Source organism: Sciurus vulgaris (assembly GCF_902686455.1).
Source record: "Sciurus vulgaris genome assembly, chromosome: 17".
Lineage (NCBI taxonomy): Eukaryota > Metazoa > Chordata > Mammalia > Rodentia > Sciuridae > Sciurus > Sciurus vulgaris.
This window is the reverse complement of record NC_136478.1, coordinates 62,138,084-62,153,877: the sequence shown is the minus strand read 5'-3', so window position 1 is coordinate 62,153,877 and position 15,794 is coordinate 62,138,084. Positions and strand designations below refer to the sequence as shown.

Sequence of the window (15,794 nt, the reverse complement as noted above, 5' to 3'; positions counted from 1 at the left end):
CCCTTGACCCCTGCCAGGAGTTATGAATAGTAAATATGGCCGTGAAAGCTCACCAGGGTCACCAGGAAAAACCCGCTCAATAACTACCCAGACCAAAGTAAACCCCAGTTAACAGAGAGCGAAGCTTCTTCCTTAACGGATGATGAGAATGCTGGAGGTCTCCACAACCACAATCAGCAGCATGTGCCAGGCACTATTCTAAGATTCCGTTATCCTTCCCATTTACAGATGGGGAAACTGAGGCACAGAGAGGGTCCAAGGTGCAGCTCAAGTCTCACAGCTGGTAGGTGGCCAGGCCAGCATTTAGACGCCAAAGGGCTGGTGCCAAAGGCTGGGCTCCTAACTGCTCTCCTACACTGAAGTTTTCTTTTAATGCTGACATGTTTTAGAATCAAGCAGAAAAGGCTTTAGCCCACCGCTTAGCATGAAATCGTTTTGAAGCAGAACCTCTGCACATTTGGTATTTAAGATACTTTTCTAAGAGAGTTTTTCTTTCTATAGGGACAGCCTTGCTACTTCAGTTTAAAACATGTAATTTGTTGATCTGTGATTTTTAAGTTGCCACCTTATATCCAATATTGGGATATTTGGAGGGAGGCACTGTTGATCGTATTTATAAATGTTTTAGACTTGATGCACAAACTTACTGAAATGCTTGATATTGGGTCTAAAAATTGAGGATTTTTAGAAGACATTGAATGTGTAGGTTTTAGAAACATGGTTTAAGATGTTTACTGACTTTTAATTAGTTTATAAATGGGACCAAACATTATTGTAAAGACTCCATAAAAGTGGCTGTTAAGCTATACTTAGAATTAAAAGGATTGCAAGACGAACTTAAAGACCATGGAAGTCGGGGGAAACACCAAGAGAGAAGTGGGTTACTAGTTTTGTCGCTTGAATGTGTGAAATATCAATGCCCACAACAAAATAAACCTCAGAATAGGTTTTTGTATTTTCAGATTATTTCCTGTGTGCTGCCTCCAGCCTTGGGGCTCTAAAACCTCTCATGTGACAGGTGCTGGATTGCAGCAGCCAGGTTCCTGCCCTCAGGGGTGAGAGCTCAGGGAGGACAGCATATCTCATCTGTCACTTTGCTCAGGACAGATCTGTGTCTGGCACATGGCAGATGACCGTTTGACTCTTACCTCCTAGTGGGGACAGGGATCTATCCATGGAGTTGGGGGCAGATAGAAAGAGGTCAGGAGAGGTGGCCCCACATGCCAGGACTGGGCAGGGATTAACCACGGTTCAGGCTCCCCACCCAGTGCCCCATTTCCTGAAGGGCCACCCGCCCCCTATCCTGGCTCTTGGCCTCTTTTCCAATCAACAGGCAGCCCTGCCCAACTCTGTCACCCACACCTGGCTATGCCAGTCTCCATCCCAGCACCTGTGGTGTGCCCCAGGCTGAGTCCCTGCCTTTTTCTACCCCAGACCTGGGCACCAGAGTGAGGGGAAGAAGGAGGGGCTGAGGGGTTCCTCTGCACAGTGGCCTGGGTCTCCCCTTCCCAAAACCCAGGATGAGGGAGACAGACACATAAAGATACAAAGAGACCAATACTCCATCAGTGACACAGAGAGAAAAGTGACACAGACTGAGAAGAATCAGTCATAGAGAAAAGAGGAATAAAATGGAGAGGGAAAGATAGAAAGGGAGACACAGGTACAGAGAAAGAAATTAACAGAATCACGGAAAGGCCCCGAGGGGCGTGGTGGGTTTCTCATTTTGACTACAGTCGCGGTTTGGTGCGAGTGGATGTGAAATCTCATCCACCTGCACACTTCAGATATGCACGGTTTACTGCATCTCAGTTATGCTGCCAAAGAGCTGGAATCTAACGAAACGGGAGGAAAGGGAGGAACTCAAAGGCTTGAGAAGCCTAAGGGAGGTTCGCCCAGCAGAGCACTGGGGCCAATGCAAAAGGCAGAATCACAAACAGAACAGCAAGACACAGGGACACGGAAAGGCAGGGACGGAGACGCGGAGGCACTTGAGACACTGAGACACGAGAAAGGGGAACAGAGGATCCGAAGACGCGGGGAGAGGTGGGAGAGAGAGACTGACTTGGCCGAGACCAAATATCAGGAGGAAAAACCTCCCAGATGGGAGAGAAAAGAGTCCGGAGAAAGGACGGGCTGGGATGGGGGGGTGAGGCTGAGAGCCTGAAAGGCTCAGAGAAGAAAGAAGGAAATCCTGGAGCCAAGCAGGGCGACCCGGAGCCCTGAGAAGCCCGGTCGGGGAGACTGGGCGGCAGGGAGGGGCCCGCCAGACCTCCGAGACCCCCCCCCCCATCCCGGGGCCAGGGCGGGAGGGCGTGGCCTCGGGATGGGTGGGGGGGCTCCGGAGGCGGAGGTGAGGGGAGGCAGGAGGAGCGACTGCAGGGGCGATCGGCGGGCGCCTCACTACCGGGGAATGCGCCCCAGGGACCAGTGGGCGGTTATAACCCGAGCACGGTGCCCGAACCCAGGAGGCGGCGGCGGCAGGGAGGCAGCGCGGCCCGAGGAGTCTGCGGCTGAGCTGGGAGCGGGTCCTCCACCCACTGCTGGGGACGCGGGGAAGCGCGGCAGGTGAGGTCTGAGAGGGGGCTCAGCAGACAGGGACGGAGAGGCGACCTCGTGTGTGGCTCTGATCTTGAATACACCCTCTCGCTCTCTGTCCTCCCTCCTCGCGGGGACTGGATGGTGCTGGACATCCTCTGCCCTGAACTCTAGGTCTCTGGGTCTCCTCTTGGCTCTGATGGTGGGGCAATATCCTCCTGGTCCTTCTCTGCCCGGAAAATGGTGTAGGGAAGGAGGAAACGTGGGTTAAGGGCTCCCGGAGTCACTGGGCTTCCCCATCCTCTGACCCTACCAGGTGCAGAGGCCATGGCTACAGCAGGACCCCCCTGGATGTGGATGCTGGGTACCCTGATCTCAGCCCTGATTCTAGGTATCACAGGTAAACAGGACTCATATGTGTGTGCATGGGACTCTGGGTGGCTGTCTACGTGGCCCTGGGGAGTCTGTCCCCTGGGCACTGCTTGGGACTGGCTGTGGCTCTAGGACTGTCCAACTTAAGTCTGCATCTGTATTTGTGATTGGTCATTGCGTGGGGCACACATCCAGGTGCCTGGGCATGGTGACTTACTACATATCAGGTGACTACGTGTGGCCAGCAGACTTGACCTTTGAGGCTGGGTGATGGCTTGTGTGCACGCGAATGCTTAAGGCTGAGCGTGGCTCTTCAACTGTGTGGGTGATCTACATGGTGCTGAATGCTACTGTATGTTCAGCGTGTGTGGCTTCTTGGCTTTGTATGACGCCAGGTTCCTAGGGTTCCTGTCCTTGTGAACTTGTCCCTGTGTTGTGGGATTACATGCCATAATAGTGGCAGTCACTTTGTAAATGTGTGACCATATGCTTGCAGGTAGCCATTTGTGTGCTTGTGTCTGGGTGCCTGTATTAGTGACCTCCTGCTGGCTACAGCCCGTAGGGGTGACTGTGTGTGACTGTGTGTTTGTGTGGGGCTGTGCGCATACCGCTGTGTGTGATGGTGCAGATCTTTGTGTGTGTAGGGGGGTGCAGAAGCCGCTGCCACTGTGCAGAGGTGGCTGTGGAAGGCGAGTGGCAAGTGATTTGGACATGCGACCGTCCACTGAGCACAACCTTGTCACCACGTCAGCCTGCCTGTTTGTAAAGTGTATGGCAGTCTCTGGTCCATGCACACATGGCAGCTGTGCATGCCACTGACAGGTTGACAGCCCGCTAGTCTGCCCCTGCATGTGTGCCTGGGGACAGTGTGCCACCCGACAGCCATGCTGAGGAGACCATGGTATCATGTGCTGGACTGTAAGAGAGCCGGGTGCGTTTCTTGGAGCATGCTTGTGAAGGAAGGCAACAGGGGGCTCCCTTCTCCCGGGAATCCGTGACGCAGCAGGTGCCCGTGTTGCCAGTGGACCTGTGAGTGGTTGCAGAGAATTGGCAGGAGGATTCGGAAGTCGCGTTTATGTCTGAGAACTCAGAAAGCAGCCCTCTTCTCCTTGCGTGGTGGCACAGGCCTGCAACACCCGAGGCTCAGCGGGGTTCGGGGGGTTGAGGCAGGAAGATCGCATGTTCAAAGTCAGCCTCAGCAACTTAACGAGACCTTAAGCGACTTAGAGAGACCCTGCCTTAAAGCCATCCCTCTCTACCCCTCCACCGGCCACCCCAGCTGCGCCCTTTCCAAAGGGCTCCTGCAGCCCAACTCTAGCTTCGCCCGCTACTTCTGACTCCATCCCTTTTTTTCAGTGTGACTTCCTGTAGACCAGGCCACCAAGTCAGAGCCCCCTTAGACTGTGACCACCTGCCAGGCTCCACCTCCATAGCCCACCCCTTTCAGCCAGGCTCCACCTTCTGTGTTGTAGGTGGCTCCTAAAGCCCAATCCCAGCTGGGCTGGTGGCACACAACGGTATTCCCAACAACTCAGGAGGCTGAGGCAGGAGGATAGCAAGTTCAAAGCCAGCTTCAGCAACTTAGCAAGGCCCTAGTAACTTAGTGAGACTCTGTCTCAAAATAAAAAATTAAAGGACTGGGGTTGTGGCTCAGTGGTTAAACACTCCTAGGTTCAATCCCCAGTACCAACAAAACAAAGCAAAAATAGAGCCCAGCCCCCACATCCCCTTCCAAAGTCAGGGCTGTTAGTAGGATCCATCTTCCCATATTACCCTGGCCTTGTCTCTGCCAAAGTTGGTCCCTGCCTTATCTCAGGCTCTGCTGCCTCCAGATGTGACCCCAGAAATTGAGGCTTGACCCCTTTTTTGAGACCAGGTGCCCTCCCAAAACCCAGATCTTGGTCCCTACAACCCAGACTTCGCCCTCGAGATTGTCCAGAGCTCCTGAACCCGATTTTACCCTCCTCTGACCTCACCCACTGAGCTCTAGCCAATCCCTGAATCCTCGAGGTCCAGAGTCAGGCAAGTCCAGGACCAGAGCCTGGGTTTTATCCCTGTCTAAGCCTCTTAGATCCATTTCTCTGACCCTGACCCCACCCCTAAGGCCCCGACCCTTCAATGTAAGCTCTGAGGTTAGACATCCCCTGGCCAGTCCTACCTCTTGAGTCTAAGCCCCATCTTCTGCATCTAAGCTCCAGCCCAAGCCCAAGCCACACCCTGAGCCTGCTTCCCCCCATCTTCTGCCCACAGAGCCTGTTCTTGCAAATAACGTTTCCTGTGACGACCCCTCCACCGCCGAGCCCTCTGGGAGCAACCGGATCCTTGCAGCCGAGGACGGAGAGGACTCGCGGTCGGATGACAGCAGCAGCCGCATAGTGAATGGGTCTGACTGCAAGAAGGACGCCCAGCCATGGCAGGGCGCGCTGCTGCTGGGCCCCAACAAGCTGTACTGCGGGGCGGTGCTGGTGAACCCGCAGTGGCTGCTCACCGCTGCCCACTGCCGGAAGCCGTGAGTGGGGCTGGACCGGAGGGGCCGGATGGGAGCCGAGGACTGGGAGGAAGGGCAGGGAGGTGAGGGGAAGGGATGGGGTGAGGGAGTGGGGCGGGCAGAGTGGGGATGGGATTGAAGATAGAGCTGGGGGAATGGGGGAATGGAGAGGGGACTAGGATGAGCTTTGAAAGGGGGGTGAGGTTGAGAATGAAGATGAAGGGCAGGGCTGGGGTCGGAGACAGAAGTGGGTTGAAGATGGATGGGGTTAGAGTTGGGACAGGGTTGGAGAGGCTGGATTCGGAGTTGGGAATGCAAATGCGGATGAACCAGGGCGGGTGAGGGGCTGGGCTGGGGCTGCAGGTGGGTTTGGGGTTGGAGATGGAATTAAGGTTGTCTCTAGAACTGGGGGGTCAGGTAGGTGTTGGGATGCGGTGGGAGTAAAGATGGCACTGAGAGGGCTTTGGATTGGGAATGGGGTAGACTTGAGGGCGCAGTTGGGACTAGAGTACAGGGTGGGGGGCGATGGCTTCTTGGGGAAGGGCTTAGGGCGGGATGGGACAGGAACAGGCTTGGAGTTGTGGCGGGAGGTGGGCGTGGGGTTGGAGACCCCTGGTGCTGGGGTTGAACATGGGGTGGAGCTAGGGTTCGGCCTGGCATTGGATTGAGGATATGGATCAGGGCTGGTAATGACATGCACCATCTTCCTCAGAGTTTTCAGAGTCCGTCTCGGCCACCATTCCATGTCCCCTGTCTATGAATCTGGGCAGCAGATGTTCCAGGGAGTCAAATCCATTCCCCACCCTGGCTACTCCCACCCTGGCCACTCTAACGACCTCATGCTCATCAAACTAAACAGAAAGGTCCGCAGCAGTAACGCAGTCAGACCCATCAACATCTCCTCCACCTGCCCTTCTGCCGGCACCCGGTGCCTGGTGTCTGGCTGGGGAACCACCAGCAACTTCCAACGTGAGTGCAGCTTCCTCCTGACACCTGCCGGTCTCACCCCTCAGTGCCTTTCTCCACCTCTCACTGCGTTCCCGTTTGACAGATGACTTCCCCAAGGTCCTCCAGTGCCTGAACATCACTGTGCTCAGTGACGAAAGATGCAAGAAAGCCTACCCAGGACAGATAGACCAAACCATGTTCTGCGCCGGTGACGAGGTGGGCAGAGACTCCTGCCAGGTGAGGACTGGAGGCCTCTCCACATATTCGGCAGATACACAGAGTGCCAGTCACGCCACCTGGAACCTTGCTAAGTGATGGGAGTCCAGGGGTGACCAAGACAGTTAAAGCCCTGTTCTCGCCAGGCGCCCACTCTGGAGCCATGCAGCTCAGTAGAACTATCACAGGAGCCACTCAGTTTTAGATTTTCTAGTAGCCACACTTTTAAAAGTAAAAAAAGAAACAGGCGAGATTAACATCAGTATCATATTTTATTTAATTAAATATATGCTAAATAATAACATCACTTCAAAATGTAATTAACAGAAGGCAATGATGAGCAAGATCGTTGACCTCCTTTCTTTTCCCTTTCTTGTTACGTCTCTGAAGGCCAAGGTGTATTTTACACAGCACATCTCAATTCAGCAGGCACGTTTTAGGTGATCCATAGCCACGTGTGGTTAGAGGCTGCTGTATTAGCACAAGTCTAGAAGGAGAGACCAAGGCTGCAGAGGCTGGGCAGGTTGGGCACTGCACAAAGGTGCCACACCAAGGAGAGGGGCTGTCCTTCACATAATAGTCATCATAGTTCTGTTCGTCTGGGCAATTTTCAGGCATGTGGCAGGTAAGTGTCATGTTCCAAAAACTCTATAAGACGACAGTTTTCCAACAAATGTGAGCAGAAACTGAATGACGCCAGGAAGCCAGATTGATAAAGGTTAAGGGGACAAAAAAGGCATGTGCAAAAGCCCACAGGCAGGAAGGGGTTTGGCTGAGTCAAAGAAGGTAAGACACCGGTGTTCCCGGGGAAGGAGTGTGGGGACAGTAGGAACAGAGGCAGGAGAGGTGGGCAGGAGCAACCTTCAACAAATACTCTCCGTGGCTAACCCAAAGCTCCCCGTGCTCTCAGAAGCGTTGTCTGTTAAGGAAGACAGAAATCGGAATCACACTGTTGAGCAGGATCCTCCGTGTATCCGGGCCTCCAAAGGCACTGCAGCCGTGGGGGGATGTTCCTGTCATTGGTGCTTTGGTGGTCAGTGAGCTGTGGACCCAGCGGCCCTCCAGCCCCTCCCATGGATGCACGAGGCCCCACGTTCCGCAGGCCTGGGGGTCACACCACTGTCCCTTGTCTCCCAGACCGAGCTGTTCCCACTGACCCCTGCTCTTGCACATCTGCATTCGGGTTGGGGGATTTTTATCAGAGGAAGAGAACACTGCTAGTTGGGATTCAGCACTTCCAAACACGGAGCCCTTCGGTAGCCAGGCTCCTATTTTGTTTTCCCAGACCTCAGGGCGTGTGGTCTGAGGGTGGCCACAAAATGCTATGAGCAAGAAATAATAACAAACTACAAGACTCATGCTAATAGTATAATAGCCACAGCAGCTGACTAATCGCCGTCTTAAGCTGCTTGCTCGAATCCATGAATTCCCTCACTTAGCCATTATCATCAGGCTTATTTTATGGACAAGAAGCCAGGGACCTGAGCGGTTCACTAACGGCCTCTCCAAAAGATCTATGCAGGGATTTAAATGAAAATCCATGAGCAACCGAAGCGCTGGTGAGTGGAACTTTGGAGGTGCAGGTGTCCAGGCTGGCTTAGCCCAACGTGTTCCCTCCCTGCTAGTGTGGAGGAAGCCAGGCCTCAGGTGTCCTCCTAGCCCACACCAGGACTGTCCGGTTATTCAGATTTTGCATAAACATAAATAAGAAATGACAAGGAAGATCAATGAGTATCATCATCAGAGGTAATTACAGGGAAGTGTGGGGAATTAATTCAGATGGGCAACACAAATGAGTCCAAGGGCGCGGTGCTCCAGCAGGGGTGACTGTCCCCAGGGAGCATGTGGCAACACCTGGAGACATTCCTGGTTGTCACAACTGCGAGAAGGAAGCCCGTCATGGGCCTCTGGTGGGCAGAGCCAGGGCTGCTGCTGAGTGTCCTGCTCAGGCCAGCCCACAGCATGGAGTTATGCAGCCCGTGAGTGGCCGGTGCCCAGGCCAGGAAGCCTTGGTCCAGCGGTGGGGGCTGCATTTTTTGCACAGGATGGATTGGTGTTGAGGATGAGCACGGAGAGAGGAAGGAGCATGTGACAGGAGGCAGCAGGCTGCCAAGGCTGGTGGGGGGAGGGAGAAGAGGGATGGAGACCTCGGGGAGATGGCAGAAACAGCGTGCTGGGAGGACGGTGGCGGAACCGGGAGTGAGGATGCTGGCGCAGAGGGCGGGGCATCGGGGAGAGAGGGCAAGTGGGGTCCTAAAAGTCGGACTTGGGGAGAAACGTTAGTGACCTTTCCCTGTCTGGCCAGCTCTTTGACCTGGGTCCCTGTCTCCACCTTCCACCTGTCTCTTGCCCCTGCTTCCCCATCTGTGTGTGGCTCTGGGTCTCTGGTGTCTCCCTTCCCGACATCTCGCCCATCTCTGCTTCCCTTTCTGCCCCACAGGGTGATTCTGGGGGGCCTGTGGTCTGCAACGGTGCCCTGCAGGGGCTGGTGTCCTGGGGAGATTACCCCTGCGCCCAGCCCAACAGACCCGGCGTCTACACCAACCTCTGCCGGTTTACCAAGTGGATCCAGGACACCATCAAGTCCAACTCCTGAGCCGCCCCAGGATGGGGGCACTGCCTACCTGCTGCAGGGACCCCGAGCCCCCTTCCAAACCCCTGTCCTTCCTCATAGCACTGACAATGTTACCTCTCCAACCCCCATCCCCCAAATCCCCTGGGATCCAACCCCCTCCCCCAACACTGGTCGGTTCTCCCTGGGGACCATTCCCAGAATGACCAGGGCCAAGACTCAGTCTCCCCAGAGCCTTCGTTCTCAAGCCTGGGGTCCACTCTCTTCTGCAGCCATGACTCAAATTTAGTCCCGGAAATAAAACATCTGAGGAGAAATGGCCTCTGCGTGCATCTGGGCAGCTGGGGAAAAGCTGCTCCCCCCCCCCCCCCCCCCCCCCCGCTGCTGCATTCACTCTGTGAGGTCATTTGCCTACCAGACACAGAGTCACCAAGCTGCTGCTCATCAGTTTCACAAATGATCTAGTAGTTATTTATTTTATTTTTGCCAGAACTGGTGCTGGGGGCTGGACACAGCAACAGAAAAAATAATTCCTACCTCACAGAGCTTCCAGTAGCAGGAATAAAGGGATGGATAGATACATACTGCAATAATTACCTGAGCAATATGATTGAGAGCATGGCCCGAGGGGGGAGAGGGAATGTGGGATCTGGGGGTCCCTGGACACCAGACAGTGGAGGAGGGCGAGAGAGGCACGTTTGGTCCCCCAAATATGTCCTCCTCCTAATTTCTAGAACCTGTGAATGATAACCTTATTCCACAACTTACAAGAATCCTACTTATGTATTTTTTTGTATTTTACAATGGTTTAAAAGCAATACGCATTTAGTAGAAATCATAGCTCAAATTTTGAATGTTTGTCCCTCCCCAGGCTAGCAGTGATTCTCCTCAGGGTGTGAACCTTAAATGCTCCCCAAGGCCCCCATGCTGAAGGCTTGGTCCTGCAGACCGCGCTGTTGTGGGGCCGGAACCTTTAGGAGGTGGGGCCTGGTGAAAGGCAGTTGGGGTGTGCCCTTGAAGGGGACACTGGGGCTGTGCCCTCCTGTCCCTCTCCTTGCTTCCTGGTAGCTTCAAGGTGAGCAGTTTCCCCCACTGTGATGGCACGGGGCCAACAGATCATGGACGGAAACCCCCAAAACATGAGCCACAATAAATTTTTCCTCTTTTTAAGCTGTTTCTCTGATATTTTGTCCGAGCAACAGAAAGCCAACTAATACAGGTACTTTCTCGTGATGCTGAGTGGCAGCCAGTCACAGCTCCCCTCAGCCACGGAATCTGAGGAGAACTCTTTGATGTGGCTGAGCCAGTGTTTGACAGGCTAGATACGGTGGACGCATTTTTTACGTATGCCATTTTCAATGTGCAAAGGGTTTATTGGGCCACAAACCATGGTAAGTGGAGGAGCATCTGTCTGTACAGCAAAAGGACACTGTGGATGTGGTTGCGTTGGGGGTCTTGAGCTGGGGAGAGGGTGCTGGGTTACCTGGGAGGACCTCCCTGACGAGAGGGAGGTGGGAAGAGCAGAATGAGCGAGACTGGAAAATGCTACACTGCTAGTTCTGAAGATGGAGGGGCCTGTGCCCAGGAATGTGGGTGCAATCTCGGAGCCGATGGGCATGGGAACGGGTCCTCCCTGGGGCCTCCACAAGGAGCCAGCCCTGCCCATGCCTTGATTTCTGCCCACTGAGACCCACTGACTTCTGACCGCAACTGTAAAAGAGTAAATCTGTGTTGTTTTAAGCGCCTCTGTTTGTGGTGACTTGATACAGCAGCCACGGGAAGCTCATTCGAGGGGTCTCTGAGGATCTGGCATTTGAGCTGGAACCCGAGGATGAAAAGTGACAGGCCCATGAATGTCCAGGGCAGTGACATTCCAACAGAGAGGACAAATGAAAGACCAGGACTGGAAGCAGGCCAGACTTTTCCAGGAACTGAAAGACCCCGGGGACCTGGCTGTTTGCTTCTTTTCCCTAAGAGGTAGGGAACTGGTGGCCCTTGTTGAGCCTGATGGTGACATAATCTGGCTTAAGCTCCAAGGAGATCATTCTAGCTCTTTGGTGGTAAAGCTGACTGGCCAGGGTAGGAAAGGGAGGTGGGTTACCAAAAGAATATTCGTGAGTTTAAACTGGAAAGGGTGGGGCAGGGCTGCCGCCAGCAGGATCTGCGCCTGCTCTCCTCCAGTGGGCTTTCTGGGGTGGTCTTGCTCCTCTCACTTCCCCAGGGGACAGTCTGTTTCTCACCATGTTGGCTGTACAAGGCCTGGCAAGGCAGCTCCCACCTCCCCCTATAAATGGCTCCAGCTCTTGGCTTTTCTTAGTTCATAGCCCTAGACAGAGAGTACATGATTGGCTGTCTTGGGGTCAGATGCTGACTTGGTCCAATCAGCTATGGCCCAGAAAGGTGGGGCCACATGACAACAGGGAACCCCTAATTACCCTTCATCAATAGCAGGACAAGGGCAGGACAGGGCCCCTAAAAACGTGGGCATGGTAGTCAAGGAAATGGGCAACGCATCAAGAGGCAGGTATTTGAGTCTTCAGCACTTCCTGAAAAGCCTTGTACTCTTTCTGGAACTCAGTTTCTCCCTCCATAAACTGAGAGGATTAGAATGTAACAAATTCCATGTGCCTGTGGAGTTCTGAGACCCCCACAGCGTACTTGGGATTGGACACAGAAAGCTGTTCCAGGGATACCTTGGAAATTGAATACTCTAGAAAATGAGGTACATTTTAGAATGCTCTCAGCAACAAATCACCCAACCAAAGATGGACTAACTAATAAGGACAAGTATTATAGACCCCCTACCTTCCTTAAGCTTGTATTCTAGCAGAGAGAATCAGGTCAGTTTTCTCCTTCAAGGCTTGTAATCTCATAGTGGTAAAATGACTGCCTCAGCTCCAGGCATCACAGCTCAATGACAAAAGGCAGGAAGGAGAGGTTCTCTGGACAGAGTTCTCTCCATCAAGAAAGAAAATCTCTCCCCAAATCATCTCCCCCACCCCCAACTTATCCTTGGGTCTCAATGACTACTGTCTGGGGAGGGTCTCAATGACCAAGTTCTAGGTCAGAGAGAAGCTGGGAAAATGAGTTGGTGGCATTTTTCTGTGATGGGGTGTAGTCTTTGAAAACGAGAAAAATGGAGAAAAATGGTTGTTGGAGAGCCTGTAGTCCCAGCTGCTTGGGAGGAGGCAGGAGGCTTGAGCTTGAGAGTTTGAGGCCAGCCTGGGAAAAATGGTCTCCAAGGAAGGGAGGGAAGGAGGAAGGAAAAGAAAGGGAAGGAAAAGGAAATGGCAGCTGGGTGGACAGAGAAAACATTAGTCAAACAACCTAGTGATTACTGTCAACAGTCACCCACATGCTCTCCTTGTGCCCAGCCATTTGCAAGTTCTCACGACAACAATAGTGGTGCTCCCAGTGTTGAGGACGCTGGCCTGTCCGGTGAGCCATCTTTCCGTCTCTGGGGTCACCACCTGGCAATTACCATTGGGTGTGCTGCGGCGGACGTGAACTTGGCCTGGCTTCAGTGGCTCTCCAAGCAGGAGTGAGGCCAGTGGTAGGCCCAGAGCACCGATGGGATTCCAGGTGACAGGGTGACGCCTATTTGAAAGAGTAAAACAACAAAATGAAGAAGAGCACAATCTAGCCAAAGGGCCCTCTCTGGTGACAAGCAAAAGAGTCACCCTGTCTTGAACAGTAAAGTTTTACCTTGCAACCCAAGAAGTCCAGGCAAGGGCAGCTCCAGGCAGGACTGGTCATCTGTCTGCTCCGGTTGAGGGTCATCAAACTCAACATCAGTGACGGTGATTAGGGTCTCTCTCTCTCTGAGAGGCTGCTCTTTTCCAGAAACCACCCTCGCAGAACTTCCTTCATTCTCATTGGCCAGGATTGGGTCACGTGCTTTTTGCTAAACCAATCACAGCTTTGGGGTATGGAATTATCCTGTTTGATTTGGACCAATCAGGACTTGCCTTCCGAGATTGACACCAGAACCTCCTCTAAAATATGAAAAGCGGTTCGGTGAATGAAATCAAGACTATTTTATCAAAGGAGGGACACTGGGTAAACAAGCAGTGGTGTCTGCGCTATTTGCCCTTTCAGCAATATTTTAAATTAACTTTTTATTGAAGGATACACAAATGTGCACCTAAGTATTATAAACTCCAATGAGTTTTGACAAAATGGAGCTCACCCTGTGACCAGCACCCAGGTGGAGCAACACAGGCCCAGCTTCCCAGAGGGCCTGGAAGAGTCCCCTGTAGTCACTGCCCTCTCCCGAATGTAGTGCTTTCATGACTTCTGTCATCATAAATTAGATTTTCCCATTTATAAAATATGTATAAATATAAATTTACTTACATGGATTTATAAAAATATAATAAACATAAATAAGATCATGCAGAGTATTATTTCATGTTTGGCTTCTTTTGCTCAACATTTATGTTTATGTAGCTCATCTGGATTTTTGTTGATGGTTGTAAATGTTGAATTTCTTCGCTGCCCAGTACACCACTATGTAAATAACCTCCAATTTATCTGTGTTCCATATGAACAGGCATTTGAGTAGTTTCTGGTTTCTTTAACAGTTATAAAGGTGATGTGCTGGGGAAGCATCTACCGTAACCACTGTGAAAAGAACTCAGAAGGCGCTGATTCTCCGCCTTCTGAAGAAGATGCAGGAATCACACCCCACTCTGCTTCTTGCAGATGGGAAAGCCTGGGTGCACTGTGCCTGAAATCTGGGCTCTGGGTGAGCAGAAGATCAAAGAAAGGTGTGGGGGCCAGGAGGGAGAGGTGGGTGTTTGGTGACCATGTCTGACAGCACGGAGCAAGCTGGTACACCTGAGACCTATTTAACCAGGTTCTCCCCACTGAACCGTAGGCAGCGCAGTTGGTGCTCAAGTTGGCACGTGACCTAGATACATCCGTGTGGTCTCGTGCCATCCTGGTCTAAGCAATGAAATGCAAACCGAAACCTACTGGCCCAGGTTTCCTGGGAATTTTTTGTTTTGCTGAGAAAGGGGAGTTTGGACTTTTCCCTCTCTTCTGACCTGGAAGGTGGGTGCCTGGAGATGAGATGGACCAGCCACCTTGCACCCTGAGGACAAAAGCCAGAATGGCTCACACTCTCCATGATGTTAGGTCTTTAAGCCAAAGTCACTCCATTTTGAAAATCAGCACCTGCCCACCCAGGCATGACCTTCCTGGTAGGCCCACCCCAAAAGAGTCCCTAACTACTGAAACCACAGCAAGGACATCAAGTAACAGTCACAGGGCCAGACCAGTTATTTTTTAACTACTCCATTGTACATGACTATATAGTTTAGAAGTTTATCCTGTAGGCTGCTGCTCAAACCTTTGCTTGAACTCAGAGCTATGTCTCTCGTGGATATTTGCGCCAGTTACCCTAACAGATGATTTCTTAAGTGCTCCAGACCTGCCTGAACTTCTGACATCTGGGCTGGGAACATGCAGAAACAAATCCCCAGTGACTGGGATACCATTGTTGGCTTCTATATGCTGTTTCAGAGGGCATGGTCCTCTCTATCAGCAGAGGGGAAATGAAGTTTCTAGAAAGTGAAAACTGAGCTGAAGCACTGCGCAGATTTTCCTAGGAATCTTGACCTTCTCTTCCTGAATGAAGATCTTTTCCAACACAGAAGCTGGCTCCAGAACTAGGAGGGGACTGATGTCTGTAAATAGCTCCTATTAAGGGTGGAGAGGAGCCTGCATTTCCTGCATGGCGACATAAGTGGGAAGAAGCACAGAGGCGTGATGGTGCAAGGAATATGCTTCTCGCATATTGAGACAGGCTGCAAAACAAAATCCGTGTTCAAGATGAAGAGTCGGATTAGTGAAGAACAGACGAGTGGGCCAGAGAGACAGAGACCGCCTCAGAAAGAAGCTCATGGGAAATGCATGGCATGTCTGGGGAGTCAGCCCATGATTACCCCAAGTGAACCAAGGAAGAGCAGATGCTTTGCTGAGAAAAACTGATTTACTGTGCACAGAAAACCAAATCTGGATTCTAATCACACAACAAGGTGGAACTCAACTGTATCAGAGACTGCTAGGTTCAGGACAGACTTAGGAATTGAGGAAAAGAAAATCAGGCCACATTACTTTGGGTCTCTTGAGAGAGGGAATGACTTCTTATGACTTCAAAAGCATAAATCATAAGACAAAACATCGATTAGTTTGATTATATCAAAATTAAGAGTTTGGGTTCAAAGGAAGGTAAAAATGGACTGTTAATAGGCATTTTCAGAAGGGGGAAAATTGTGATAACAAAATAAATGAAAAACTAATACCTATAATATGCAAGAAGCACCTGTGAATTAATGAGAAAAAAGAGGGGTGTCCTAATGGGAACATGAATAAGGCATAAACACAGGCTATTTAAAGAAGCAGAACACCAAAAGCTAATTAACTGACTAGGAGATCTGCAAACTCATGACGGATCAGCAAAGCTCAAGCTGAAGCAGCAGTGGGATTCCACTGCACACCAGTTAGGCTCAGAAGATGAGGGTGGGTACTGCCCAGTGTTGCCAGGGGTGCAGAGCATCAAAACCTTCAAGCTCTACTACCTCCAATCTGAAGATGGCTCTTCCTCTGCTTCATCAAATTGAGCAACACACGCCCTGTGACTCAGCAATCTCCCAG

General features: G+C 51.9%; 1 protein-coding gene and 1 long non-coding RNA gene across 4 annotated transcripts; one reads left to right on the top strand and one right to left on the bottom strand.

Annotated features, from left to right (window-relative positions):
- Positions 1-1,899: 1,899 nt before the first annotated feature.
- Positions 1,900-9,245, top strand: KLK5 (kallikrein related peptidase 5). Of its 3 annotated transcripts, none has more exons than XM_079117047.1 (7): positions 1,900-2,046; positions 2,469-2,568; positions 2,855-2,938; positions 5,161-5,419; positions 6,111-6,367; positions 6,450-6,583; positions 9,003-9,245. In XM_079117047.1, exons 3-7 carry the CDS (start codon positions 2,866-2,868, stop codon positions 9,156-9,158), a joined length of 879 nt encoding a protein of 292 aa, XP_078973173.1. In that variant the 5' UTR covers positions 1,900-2,046; positions 2,469-2,568; positions 2,855-2,865; the 3' UTR covers positions 9,159-9,245. The 3 variants fall into 3 exon arrangements, with proteins under 3 accessions (XP_078973173.1, XP_078973172.1, XP_078973171.1); XM_079117046.1 differs by having other exon boundaries at positions 1,916-2,046; positions 2,425-2,568; XM_079117045.1 differs by lacking the exon at positions 1,900-2,046 and having other exon boundaries at positions 2,371-2,568.
- Positions 9,246-9,514: 269 nt separating this feature from the next.
- On the bottom strand, positions 9,515-12,980 carry LOC306648217. Its single transcript, XR_013760331.1, has 3 exons — positions 12,840-12,980; positions 12,462-12,731; positions 9,515-12,356 (listed from the first exon to the last, which is right to left on the bottom strand). It is a non-coding gene; the product is annotated as an uncharacterized lncRNA (long non-coding RNA).
- Between the last annotated feature and the right edge of the window lie 2,814 nt (positions 12,981-15,794).